Source organism: Sceloporus occidentalis, unplaced genomic scaffold (genome assembly GCF_023333645.1).
Source record: "Sceloporus occidentalis isolate IW3139 unplaced genomic scaffold, rSceOcc1.0.p SCAF_2, whole genome shotgun sequence".
Lineage (NCBI taxonomy): Eukaryota > Metazoa > Chordata > Lepidosauria > Squamata > Phrynosomatidae > Sceloporus > Sceloporus occidentalis.
In genome coordinates this window covers 203931749-203944438 of record NW_028316982.1, presented here as the reverse complement: position 1 = coordinate 203944438, position 12690 = coordinate 203931749, and the positions used below count along the sequence as shown (strand labels likewise).

General features: G+C 38.2%; 2 protein-coding genes across 5 annotated transcripts in view; both read left to right on the top strand.

The window, feature by feature from the left end:
* SLC5A3 (solute carrier family 5 member 3) overlaps window positions 1-10857 on the top strand; it is a 65760-nt gene extending 54903 nt beyond the window's left edge. Inside the window, exon 2 of one of the 2 annotated variants that reach the window (XM_089512042.1) lies at window positions 1640-10857. In XM_089512042.1, the coding sequence (XP_089368168.1) occupies window positions 1938-4085 (2148 nt within the window). In that variant the 5' untranslated portion in view covers window positions 1640-1937 and the 3' untranslated portion in view covers window positions 4086-10857. The remainder of the gene's footprint in view (window positions 1-1639) is intronic. The other variant, XM_089512041.1, reaches the window with a different exon arrangement.
* The window catches only part of MRPS6 (mitochondrial ribosomal protein S6), a 90025-nt gene that overhangs the window by 54988 nt on the left and 22347 nt on the right, over window positions 1-12690 (top strand). The window lies entirely within an intron of this gene.

Sequence of the window (12690 nt, the reverse complement as noted above, 5' to 3'; positions counted from 1 at the left end):
GGCGGCAGGGAGGCCTTCAGTCAAAGTATTGATATGCAGAATAGCCAAAGGGGACCAGTGGCCTTTAGGACCATAGTGGGAATAAAACCTCTTTTCAGGGTCCCCCCCAAAAAACCCACCATACATTCTTGCTGATCATTTTGCGTGGTGGTGTCTCATGGTGAGGCTTGGGCACAGGGCATCACTCCCGTGGCTTGGAGCGGCACCAAAGAGTTAGATCACACAATGATGGAGGAGACGTGGTTGCAAAAAGGAGCTTTCAAATTTGGGACCCTGCTTAAGCTTTGTGAGCTTTGGTGGGACTTGGCTGGCAGGTTGGAGTTGTACTGCTGCTCCTGCTTTTTTTCATCAGACAGGCTGAGAGAAGAGGTAGCAGAAGAAACTTTTTTTGTGGAAGAGTGGATACTTAAAACTGTGTTGGGTAGGCATGTCTTTGGGAAGGAGTATCTGTGCTCGATTCTCGGAAAGAGTCCTCTTGGAGCGATTCCTGTAGTTAAAATCTTTCCCTTTCCTGGTCCACACCAATCTCCAGTCCAGAGCATGTCGCCTTGATGAACCCCCTACACACACACCGGCTGCCTCAATGGGATTGAGAGTCCCTCCATTCTATGGAGAAGCTTTTCCCTTGCATCTGGTCACCCTGGGAGCAGCAACTGAGTAGCTGACTGAGCAGCAACCATGAGGTCTCTTGCCCTTACTGGCCTTTGCTGCAAGGTTGGCATGGGTGAGTTGCTTCTTAGTCACTGCTCAGCTCAGTTGATGGTCTCAGGATAACAAGGGTACAAAGGGAGCAGCGACTGAGCAACCAGTCAAAGTGCAGCCAAGAAGCCTCTTACCTGCGTTGGCCTTAGCTAGAAGGCTGGCACAACCAAGAAGCTTCTTGGTTGCTGCTTAGCCAGCTGCTTGGTTGCTGCTTCAAAAGTGACTGAGTGCAGAGGAAGCAGGAACCAAGATTGGTTGTTTTGAATTTGAAGTACAAAAAGTAGACCTCATATATGTGTGTATGTGTGTGTGTATATATATATAATACACGCCCTGTGTGGGGTGCTAGGATTGTCACCCAAGAAGAAAGAGGGCAGTAGCCCCAAAAGTGTGGTGAACACTGCACTAGACTGAGATGGCTCCTCCTGCCCCAGAAATTCTTGCAGTTGTGTAGTCTGGTCTTTGGTGAAACTTAGTGGTTAATGTGGCATAGTATATTGTATATTTAATTTACTGATATCATATGGTGACATTAACTGACATATCACAGTTTGGAAATCATTTGTACATTGAAATGAATTGTAAATGTAATGCTCCCATATGACCAGAATAAAGTCTTGACAGTGCCTGTGTGGTTTTTATGTATCATCATTTTGAGTATCAGAATTTCTTTGGACAGGAAGATTTGTATTACATATTTCTGCAAGTATGGAATCCTAATTTTGAAGAAAATAGTATATTTTCTGTTACTTTACTGGAGAAGCTTTGTTTTATATTCATTGAAAATCATTTCTTGCATGATACATAATTCTACGTAACATTTACAAAGGAAGAAAAGCTGTGTTTAGCGCTGTGTTTTAACAGTTCAAATTTTTCTGGTGCGTAGTAAAATCTTTCTCTAATTCAATCTTTGTCTTTTGTCTTTGCTGCCTTGCAGGGTTGGTACAGTAGGCCTCAGTAGACTTAGCTGCAACTAAGAATTTCTCCTACATCAACAAAGTTAATGGTGATGCTCTTGTGGATTGGCGAATAAAAGTTCACGTTAAATATTTAAGAAGCGGAGAAAACAATTTTTGTCTTCTCAAAGTTGTACCACAACCACTACCATCAAGACAGCAAACAAATGGACAAAGACTTTGATCCAGAGTGTTTGTAAAACTAAAGTGATTAATCTTCCTAAGGCTTGAGGTCTGTGATCTGGACATCAACACTTGGAAGTTACTTTGTTTACAAAAATGAGGGCGGCTTTGGAACCAGCAGACATTGCTGTTGTGGCACTGTATTTTGTGCTTGTCATGTGCATAGGCTTTTTTGCCATGTGGAAATACAATCGAAGCACTGTAAGCGGTTACTTCCTGGCAGGGCGATCTATGACATGGCTAGTAATTGGTGCTTCCTTGTTTGTGAGCAACATCGGGAGTGAACACTTCATTGGGCTTGCAGGATCTGGAGCAGCAAGTGGATTTGCCGTGGGGGCATGGGAGTTCAATGCCTTAATGCTTTTACAACTCTTAGGATGGATCTTTGTTCCAGTATATATACGATCTGGAATATACACCATGCCTGGGTACTTATCCAAACGTTTTGGAGGGCATAGAATTCAAGTATACTTCGCAGTGCTGTCTCTAATACTATACATCTTCACCAAACTTTCAGTAGACTTGTATTCAGGTGCATTATTCATTCAAGAATCACTGGGCTGGGATATTTATTTGTCAGTTACTTTGTTGATTGGAATGACTGCATTGTTGACAGTGACTGGGGGTCTTGTGGCAGTCATTTACACAGACACGGTCCAAGCATTGCTTATGATTATTGGTGCCTTCACACTTATGATCATAAGTATTAAAGAAGTTGGAGGGTTTGAAGAGGTTAAAAGAAGGTACATGTTGGCAAAACCAAATGTTACATCAATCTTGTTGACACAAAATCTTTCCAATACTAATTCCTGCCATGTTGACCCAAAGCCTGATGCACTGAGAATGTTGCGTGAACCAACTGATGAAGATATACCTTGGCCTGGTTTCCTGTTGGGGCAAACTCCAGCTTCTGTATGGTACTGGTGCGCAGACCAAGTCATTGTTCAGCGGGTTCTGGCAGCAAAAAATATTGCTCATGCCAAAGGATCCACTCTAATGGCAGGTTTTTTAAAGCTTTTGCCTATGTTCCTTATAGTTGTTCCGGGAATGATTTCACGGATACTATTTCCAGAAGATATTGCATGTATTAATCCAGAACACTGCATGAAAGTTTGTGGGAGCAGAGCTGGATGCTCTAATATTGCCTATCCACGTTTGGTAATGAAGCTTGTTCCTGTTGGCCTGCGAGGCCTTATGATGGCTGTTATGATTGCTGCACTAATGAGTGATCTGGATTCCATATTTAATAGTGCCAGTACGATATTCACACTTGATGTCTACAAGCTCCTTATACGGAAGAGAGCATCATCTAGAGAACTGATGATTGTTGGAAGAGTTTTTGTTGCTTTCATGGTGGTAATAAGCATTGCTTGGGTCCCAATAATAGTGGAAATGCAAGGAGGCCAAATGTATCTGTATATACAAGAGGTAGCAGACTATTTGACACCACCAGTGGCTGCTATATTTCTGTTGGGTGTATTTTGGAAGCGTTGCAACGAGCAAGGAGCCTTCTTTGGTGGATTGGTTGGCTTTGCTTTGGGAGCTGTCCGACTGATACTGGCATTTGTCTATCGTGTTCCAGAGTGTAATCAACCAGACACTAGACCATTTTTTATCAGAAGTATCCATTATATGTATGTTGCTACTGGGCTGTTCTGGATCACTGGAATTGTGACAGTAATAGTTAGCTTTCTTACACCACCGCCTTCAAAGGAACAAATTCGGATGACAACGTTCTGGTCTATGAGAAGCAGAAAAGTAAAAGAGAGCACTTCTGTGGGCAATTCATTGAAAACACAAGAGAAGACCATTTTAAAATATAGCGAAACTCCCAATCTTGCCTCTTCAGATGGAAAATCTGAAGAAAATGTTAAAAATGATTCACCAGAAAATGTCAATCTTCTAATTACTTGCCGTGATGACAGCAATCCAGTGATTTCTCTAAGTAACTCTGAGGTTGAGACACCAGTTGATTGTTACTCTAATGGCCAGGCAGCTTTGATGGGCCAAAAGAAGATTGAGGAGGAGACAGAAAGTGGTGACAAAAACTGGAAATTTATAGATTGGTTCTGTGGTTTTAAAAGTAAAAGCATGAATGATAGAGTCATCCCAGATAAGGGGGAAGATGAGACTATTTGTCTACAAATGCTGGAAGAGACCCCCAGAGTTAAATTACTACTAAATTGTGGACTAATTTGTGTGTGTTCACTTGGTATATTCATGTTTGTTTATTTTTCTTTGTGAACAAATGTGTAATTTTAAAGGTATACTCAAAAAGAAGTAATGGTTGCTGGAGATATATTTATATATAAATGTGTGTGTTTGTGTCTTACATCTCAGGCATTCCTTACACTATTATTATCAGCCAAACTATTTTCAACCAATCTGAAAATCATCAGACTTTCTACTTTACAACATTGCTGGTTTAGCACAGAATGTCTGGGGAATTTAATGTTCAGAACTAAAAACTGAGTTTTAATATACCAAAGTAAGAAAAAAGAAGGGTGTGTTAAAGGAGAAATATTACAGCAGTTTGTCAAAAGTCCTGCAAAAGTAAAAATGACAATTTCATATCTGGTCAAACCTGTTATGAAGCATGTTGCATAATATTTTTCAGCATAAGCTGATGCCAACTTCTGAATTAAGTAATTGTTCATGGCTCCCCATCTTTAAACATCAGATCTAGTTATATTCAAAACAAATCTTGAAATTTTTAATTGAATTGTATCTGTCACTTCATACTTCACATGGCTGGAAATTTTGAACTGCTAAATCCTACAGCTCTTTGTCTTTTCCAGAGAACCAAATATATATATATATATATTTCAGATGTGTGCATATGCTGCCTCCTTTAGTGTTCTGTTTAGCAGCAGTGATTTAAAACAGATTATTTACAAAGAAAATAGATGCTTTCAAAGCAATGTGGGGAAAAATATCTGGATCAGCCTACCCCAGCCTTGCCCCACCCTCACCTAGTGGGCTACAACTCCTATCCCTTCATTAGCCTGGCTGATAGGATTGTGGGAATTATTGTCTGGCACATCTGGAGAACATCAGTTTGGGGAAGGCGGCTATAGTCAGTGGGTACAATATGAGTCTGATTGGTACGTGTATTACTGGATATTCTAACAAAATACTTGTCATGTGCTTTTGGTGTTTTCTTAGGTTTGAATTTTGTTCATTAATATATTTAGGAGGATAGTCATTTCTCCCATTGTGTGTTGTTAGAGGGGGGAAATGTAGTATCCCTTCACAAAGCCAGTGTGTGTAAAGCTTGTATTTATACTGTAATGGTTTGTCAGAAACTGTTCAGAGATGGATATGGAAGTAATTATAACACAGTTCAGTTATCTGATTATAACATGTTGAATGGGAAAAGCAGAATACAGTTTGAGTCTCCCTTATCTTGGAATTCCAAATTCCAAAATGTTCCAAAAACCAAAACTTCTTTCTTGGTTGGCTGAGATAGTGACATCTTTGCTTTCTGATGGCTGTGAACAGAAGTATGTTTCATGCACAAAATTATTAAAAGCATTTCTTAAGATTACCTTCAGGCGTATAAGGTGTATGTGAGACAGAAATGAATTTTATTTTTAGACTTGAGTCCTGTCTCAAAGATATCTCATGTACATATATGCAAATACAGGTATCCCAAAATGCAAAAAAATCTAAAATGCTTCTGGTCCCAAGCATTTTGGACAAGGGAGACTCAACCTGTATAGTAAGCCTTCCATTTTATGGTTCTTGGGTTTATTTTTGGTGCAAGGTGGGTAGGCGTGGGGGGAGAATAAAACAGGTTTCTCGCCCCACCCCATTTTAAAATCAATTTTTGCAGTTCCCAGGCATGTTTACTCTTTCATGTTTAGGGTACATGTCTCCTGTGGGGTTGCTTTGCATAGTGCTGCTTACACAGGATTTATTAATACAGTACGGGCTTAAATGGTGAGTACTCTCAACTAAAATATCAATTCCAGCAATTGTAATTGTCAGCTTCAGTACAGAGAGAAGCATTACAGGCAGTATTTCTCTCAGGCTTGGATTTTAATGACAGCCAGACCTTGTCCCATCTGCAGCTTTAGTAGTCATGGCAGGAAGAAATTCCACCCCAACTCCGTTCTCATCTCCTAGTGCTCTGAATTTTATAGATGGGACTATAGAGGATAGTATTGGCACCTCCCTTTAAGAGCCTTGGCAATCCCCAGAAAATGAAGATGGCGGGGGCCCATGGTGGTGGAAACTGGCAAATATGAGGGAATTTGGAACTTTTAGTGACAATTCTTCAGTATTCTGTCATGGCATTTGTGATTGCTAGTGCCAATTCAAATTGTGCCTGGAAGATTTACAACCCCCAGTGTTAAAGATCAGAGCTGAAATCTGCAATTTAACAAGAAGTGCATTCATCTACTTCAGAGTTTGGAACCTGTGGCCTTGCATGTGTCTACTTCATGTCCCATCTTTCCTGACCATTCATATTGGCTGGGTTGGAAGAAAGTTTGAATACAACAAATGGAAGGCTTAAGGTTCCACACCCCATGTTGCAATGGTTAAATCTTGGGAGTTAGCATCCTAACTCATAATGGAAGGCATTTCTTTATAGATTTTCTGACACCTTGCAAATTCTTAAGATGGCAAGGGCTGCCACAACAGCTGACAATTATTCTGGAATAACTAAAAGAACAAATGGAGAGAATTTTAATTGGTGGTATCGTCTGTAATCAAAGTGCCCTGCCATTTCTTATTGTATTAGTGAAACAGCTTGCTCACTAAGGTGACATTAATTACTAAATGGTTCTAGAATATAAACAGAATAATTTATTCTGATAAACTCTTGGCTTTCATGTTGAACTTTAAATGGAGCCTGTTGTGTAATGTACTAGAGAGACTGGTTTAGATTGCTAAGCTGAGGTTCCTTGTATACTGGGTTGGGAACCTCTACAAACCAGTGGCCTTCTTTGGCCAAAGCGAGTGAATGACACCAGCTCTGGAATGCAGATAAATGCAACCACAGCTAAATAAGAGTTGTTTTTGTCAGCACTTGCAGAGATGGCTTTGAATGAATTGCCAGCTGTCATTGTGCAGGTGGGTTAGCTCAGGGATCTCTTTGGCTCCCACCCTTCACTCCTAAGATGCCTTGCATAGACTAAGCCATGTATGTCCCACGCCTTACTGCCACTTTAAAACAGCAATGTCTAATACTCCCTTTGCCCTAATCCCAAGTCGCTTAATAGTTTATGCAGTGTTATGAATGTATATGGCAGAGTTTAATTTGGACCTAAGTCAATTCTTAATGCAATACAGCCATGTAACAGTGTAGTGCATAAACATCTAAATATTGGATTATTTTACAGTTTAAACAATAATGGAAAACTTTTCCAAGATCTATAGGGGAAAAAAAGATTGCTATTTAATCCAATCTGGGCCTTATAGAAATTTCTGTTCTTTTATTATCTGTATGGTTTATGTAGCCTACAACATTTTTGTCAGATTGCGGCAGTTTCTAATGCTTTTGCCAGGTTAGAAAACCAGAGGTTGCCTGTCAGTTTAAAACATCAAAAGCAGTGAGCAGGTTGGCAGCATTGTCATTTCTTGCCCAGCTGTACTAACTTTGAATGATGGCAGCTATAGATCTGGTTAGCACAGTCTTTGGAAAGAAAGGGTGAGCAGAGAGGCTATTGTAACACTGGGATGTTTACCTTTTCTCTATATCTGATCTCTTAGGGCAGGTTCAGGTGAACACCTAAACCAAGTTAAGCCAGAATATCAAGGTATAATGTAATATTCTGAGTTTGTTAATTAGCCTTGCTTACAGCAATTGACACTTTGCTGAGCATGTAGCTAGAAGGAAATGGATGTGTTCTAAAATTTCCTGCTGCTTGTGAAGGAGAAAGTAAAGAAAGCAAGTGCATCCTAGGTCCACTGTAGTGCGTTGAGTCATTTAAACTGCCCAGATAATCATCCTAACTGATCTGTTAGGTTACAGGCTATCTCTGTGTTAAAACCTGTTTCTTGCTATTTGTCTCTTTAGCGGAAGATATCCTAAGTGTAACTTAAATAATGTAACCTCCTAATTTAGTCCTTCTGTAGTTGCAAGAACCATGACCAAGTTGGGCTTCCCATATTCCTTTATTCTTACTACTGAACATTCCTTTTAGAATACCTTGTAATAATGCTGTTTCTGTCCAAATATGAAAGTGAATCTGTGGTAGCTTGTTATAGTGCCTTTTAGTAGAAAAATATAACCTTGTTAAGTTAGTGTACCTCATCTGTGATGAAAATACATCTGTTCTGATTCTTCACATTTCTACCGATGTCATGAGGGAGCATTTATATTTTTCTAAATCCTTCTCATATGTGTCTCTGTAGTCTTACAAACAAGAAATTATTAAAACAGTAGGGTGTAGCCTAAATTAACTGTTAACGGTATGGTATTGATTTGTTTTGTTTGAAAAGAAGTCTTAATGACAATTAACCTCTAAATAATAAAACAATGCTATTTATTATCACATATCTGTATGTTGCATTACATTGGCGTCTGCTACACAAATATATTTAGCAAAGTTAAAGGTAACTAAAACAAAAATTCTCCAAAGAAAAAAAGTTTCAGCACATTGTGGTCTCATTGTTGTCTCTTGGCAGTTGTGCCAAGAAGAACTCTATTTTAATATAATTTAATGTCAATAAAAACTAAGTGTTCTTGAACTTGTAAACCACTGCAAATTCCATTTTTTGATACTATGAACGATGTGCTAGAAATTCTTTTTGTTGCATTCCATGAATATACCTCTCATTAGTCTTGTGGTTTGTAGTATAGACAGAAAGGACCTTTGCTTGCTGTAGTACAATTTGGCTGGCTGTGTTCTTGTAGTAAGCTAACAGAAATTCAGAGGGACTGTTCCCCACAGACTGTCATTAGTTCATGCCAAGCTTTTGGCCTCTCTCAGTGGCTCTATCCCATGCAAATCTCCCAACGATGGAGCTGGCCAGTTACCTGAGATATCCTTTTGGGTCTCTGGCAATTTATTGTGTTGCATGTAAGCATAACACTTAATTGAGCCCTACTTCAGACTTTCATACTGTGTCTTAAAAGGAGTTTAAATGTTAATTTGAATATTTAAAGGAATAGAAGCTTTATCTGAAGAAACTTGTATGAGGGCTTTATATTTGCACTGTATTTAGGGGAAACACAGCTTCTGTTTTGGAAAGCATTTCTTATTCTCTTTTGTTGCCAAAGTTTTCCCCCACCCACTACTGCTTTGCTATTCAGAAGCAACAAGAGGTTAAGTGACTGTGTGTGGACCACATCTCTTCCTTTCTATCACCATTTCAAAAATCTGAGCATAGTACCTGTACCTTGATACTTCATAAATTGTCTTGCTAGTTTGAAATATCTTCCAAAAAGAAAAAAAAATAAGGAAAGGGATGGAGTGTGGGCTATCATATACAGATAAATGTACTTGTAGACTTGGCAGACAGAAAAATGTGCTTTTGTTAAATTTTACAGCTTTATTTTTAAATCATTATTCTAAGATAAATTATGACATATTGGGGTGTGTGTATGTGTATGTGTGTGTGTGTATATATATATATATATATATATATACACATATATATACACACGTATGTGAGACCCCTCAAAGTAAACATACTAAATTTACAAATTAGTTTTTAAAGGAAATTTTAGAGTATGGCAGTGTATTTAAATTAAAGATATTAATTGTTTTTCAGTATAATGTATGTTTTGTGCCTGCCCTTAAAAGTAAATGTTTTGAAGATAAAGCTAATGGTGTTAATATGTGATATTCTAAAACAAAGATGTGTGAAATGCTTAAAGGCTCTTATCAGAGAAATTGTGCTTAACTCAGTGGTTTTAAATATGTTTTTAATTAACTTTAGGATAAATAGTAGTTCTAGAATGTAAGTATATATAATTGAGATTTCTAATTTCACTGTGAGCTCTTTCAACTTTCGTTGGCAAAAAAGCTTTTTCTTTCTTACAAACAGTTTCTGGGGGTATTGTTTTGAAAGCAAATGCTTTATTTTTGTTCTGATTGTATCTAATATAAAATGTTACGTAGTGACATCTGGTGACTACTTTTCCATAGCATTTACTGGGCAAAGACACTGAGTGAAGATGAAGATGACATATGACAGTACTAAGTGTCTGTGAATACATGCTTTTAAATGAGGTGGATATAAAAATAGTTGCTGTGCAAAAAATTTAGTAGTCTTCTTCAAGAAGAAAGCAAATTCTTTTCTAATAATGCTAGAGAAATACCTTTTTGTTCATACTCTTAGTTTTATGTACAGTGTCAAAAGTGATGCTGCTTTTACCTTGTACCCTTTTGATAATAAGTATACTTTTTCAAGATATGTCAGGTGTTTTTCTTTCTGTTTTTGCTGCTCTTGTACTTTTTGTAGCTCTCATGCAGATTATAAATCAATTAATTGCTTTGTTATTTTTTTAAAAAAAGAAACAGTAAACAAAGATTTTGCAGACCAAAAACCAATTAAATACAGCATGTCAAGTTTTCAACTACAGTACCACCGTAATTTGGGTGGAAATGAACCAAATGAGCATACAGATGTAGTGAACCTTGTTGATTCTAGGGCTCTTTGGTTAAGTTTTATTTTAAATGTCCATTTGACAAGAAGGGACATTTAATAACATGTAATAATCTAGACTGAAAAGTATTAAGAAATGAAGTCTCTTTATTATTGCTACCGTCCATAAAGAAAAATTTGTCACAGAAAAATGATTCAAGTACAGAGAATATGGTTTGTATGAAATTGAACTAAACCTGATTAAAAACAGTTCTCTTTGCTAGCCCTTGTGTATATTGTTTGTTGTATACTGTATTTGTATTATTTTGCTTCCTCAATTAGTCTTCAAAATAAACTCTTATTAGAGTATTCAGATAATTAAAACTGTATTTCTTGCAGTTTACATTCCTTTTGAATATTGAATTTTGTCCTGTCAAAGTCATTGTATGGAAATGTTTAAACTTCTGTAGAAAGTTTAAATAAAAGTGCAAAATAAAGATTTTTCAGTGATCTGTTTTATTAGTAGAATTGTTAGCATTTAGTAATCTGTTTGGTAATCAAGCAGCTAATAAACTGAGAGTGTTCAGCATTTTTACACACTTACTGTATCTCTGTATTAGTTCCAAAAATGGATTCACTGCCAAAATTGCATCTCACTCCTGTCACTAGCCACTCTTTCAAGATGTGTTTCTTCCAACAGCATCTCATGTAGGTCTAGTGGTGGTTTGGTTCCCCTCTTAAGGGCATGTGCAAAGATGGCAGATCATCTTGCCACTGAAAAGAGGGTGGCAATTAGGCAACTGTTAAATGAGCTCTCAAACCTTGGTAGAAGGGAGGCTCTGCCTTCCCTGAGACCAAGGATGGGGAACATCTTTCAACCTGAAGGAGAAGGCCTCCGTTCTTGTGTGTAAGGCCAAAGGCAAAAGTGTGGAACCAAAAATACCAGCATATTTTAACTGAGAGCTCCAACTGCATGTAATTAAACATTAAGGGAGACATTTGAACCTTTTTGAATGGTCAAAAACCTGTACAGAAGTTGAAAAAACAAAGGTGTTGTTAGGAAGGATGGTTGCCAAGGGACTGGGTTTGGACACAAGACTTCAGGTTCCCAACTGCTGTTCCAATAAACGGAATAATACAGTCTGAGGGAAGAGCTGAGGTGAACCAGCATATACACTGCAGAAGTTCTTATGGTAGAGTCAGGCAACAAAAGAGTAATGAAATTTGGGCCTAAATATGTATATAATATGGGAAAAGAGCATATGGTTTTTTTAAAAAATGATACTGTTGAGGTGAAGCAAAGATGCAGTCATTGCACTGCAACTGTGATTGGGCCAGTGGAGGAAAAGTCAGGTAGAGAAACTGGATAAGCTGGCGTGGTTGCAATAAAGGACAGCACATGGTGCAGTCATCTCTACTCTTAACTGGACATTTGGTAATTAGATTTCTTTCTAGTATTGCAGTTACATAACGTAGAACTGTGATCCTTAATTAATGTCCAAATATATACATCAGTGCCATCAGGCAATTGTTGCTGTGGTGCCACACACCAAGCATGTTTTTTTCAAGTGCCACATAAGATACTTTTTCAGTTTTAAAGTAGAAAAGAAAAGCAGCTTTAGTTTGGGTGGAGAACATGTGGAACATCCAGTCAGTCCTAACTGATATAGGTAGAGGTCAAGCATGATGGGAGCTACAGTCCAGCAATAGCGGAAGGACTGCGTGTTCCTAGTTCCTGATCAATGACATGCTCAACTTGCTCTGAAACCTTTTTCAGGCACTGTTTCTGTTCCTCTATGAATGTGAAGATAACAATTAATTTGGCCCACAGTATGCCATTCTGACATCTGAACACATTCTGCATTTCCAGGGAATTCCCAAGCTTACCCACATACCTGAAATAATGGCACTGTTATTGAAATAGATTCTTAATCCACAATGGGGGAAGCAATTTTATGGAAGAGTTATCTATCTCCTTATAGATATATAAATGGGACAGCATAGCTTATGAACTGCAAGCTGTTCAAGAGCAGTTTTGAATAAAGCACTAGAACAGTTGAAAACAAACAAGTATGTTCATGGTTGCTTATAGGAGCAACTTTGCAACTGTTCGGCTTCATCTTCCTGCTGTATCACTTGAGGCTCCCAGTGGTCTCCCCTGTCAAGATAGTCAGTTCCACACCTTTCAAGTTTCAATAAAAGTGCAGTATTGGGCAATTCCAGACCATTTACTGAGTCCATCCAATGAGACAATGGTTCTAGCAAGAGCAGCATAGCTTATAAAATTCTGAAATAGAGAGGTAGAGTC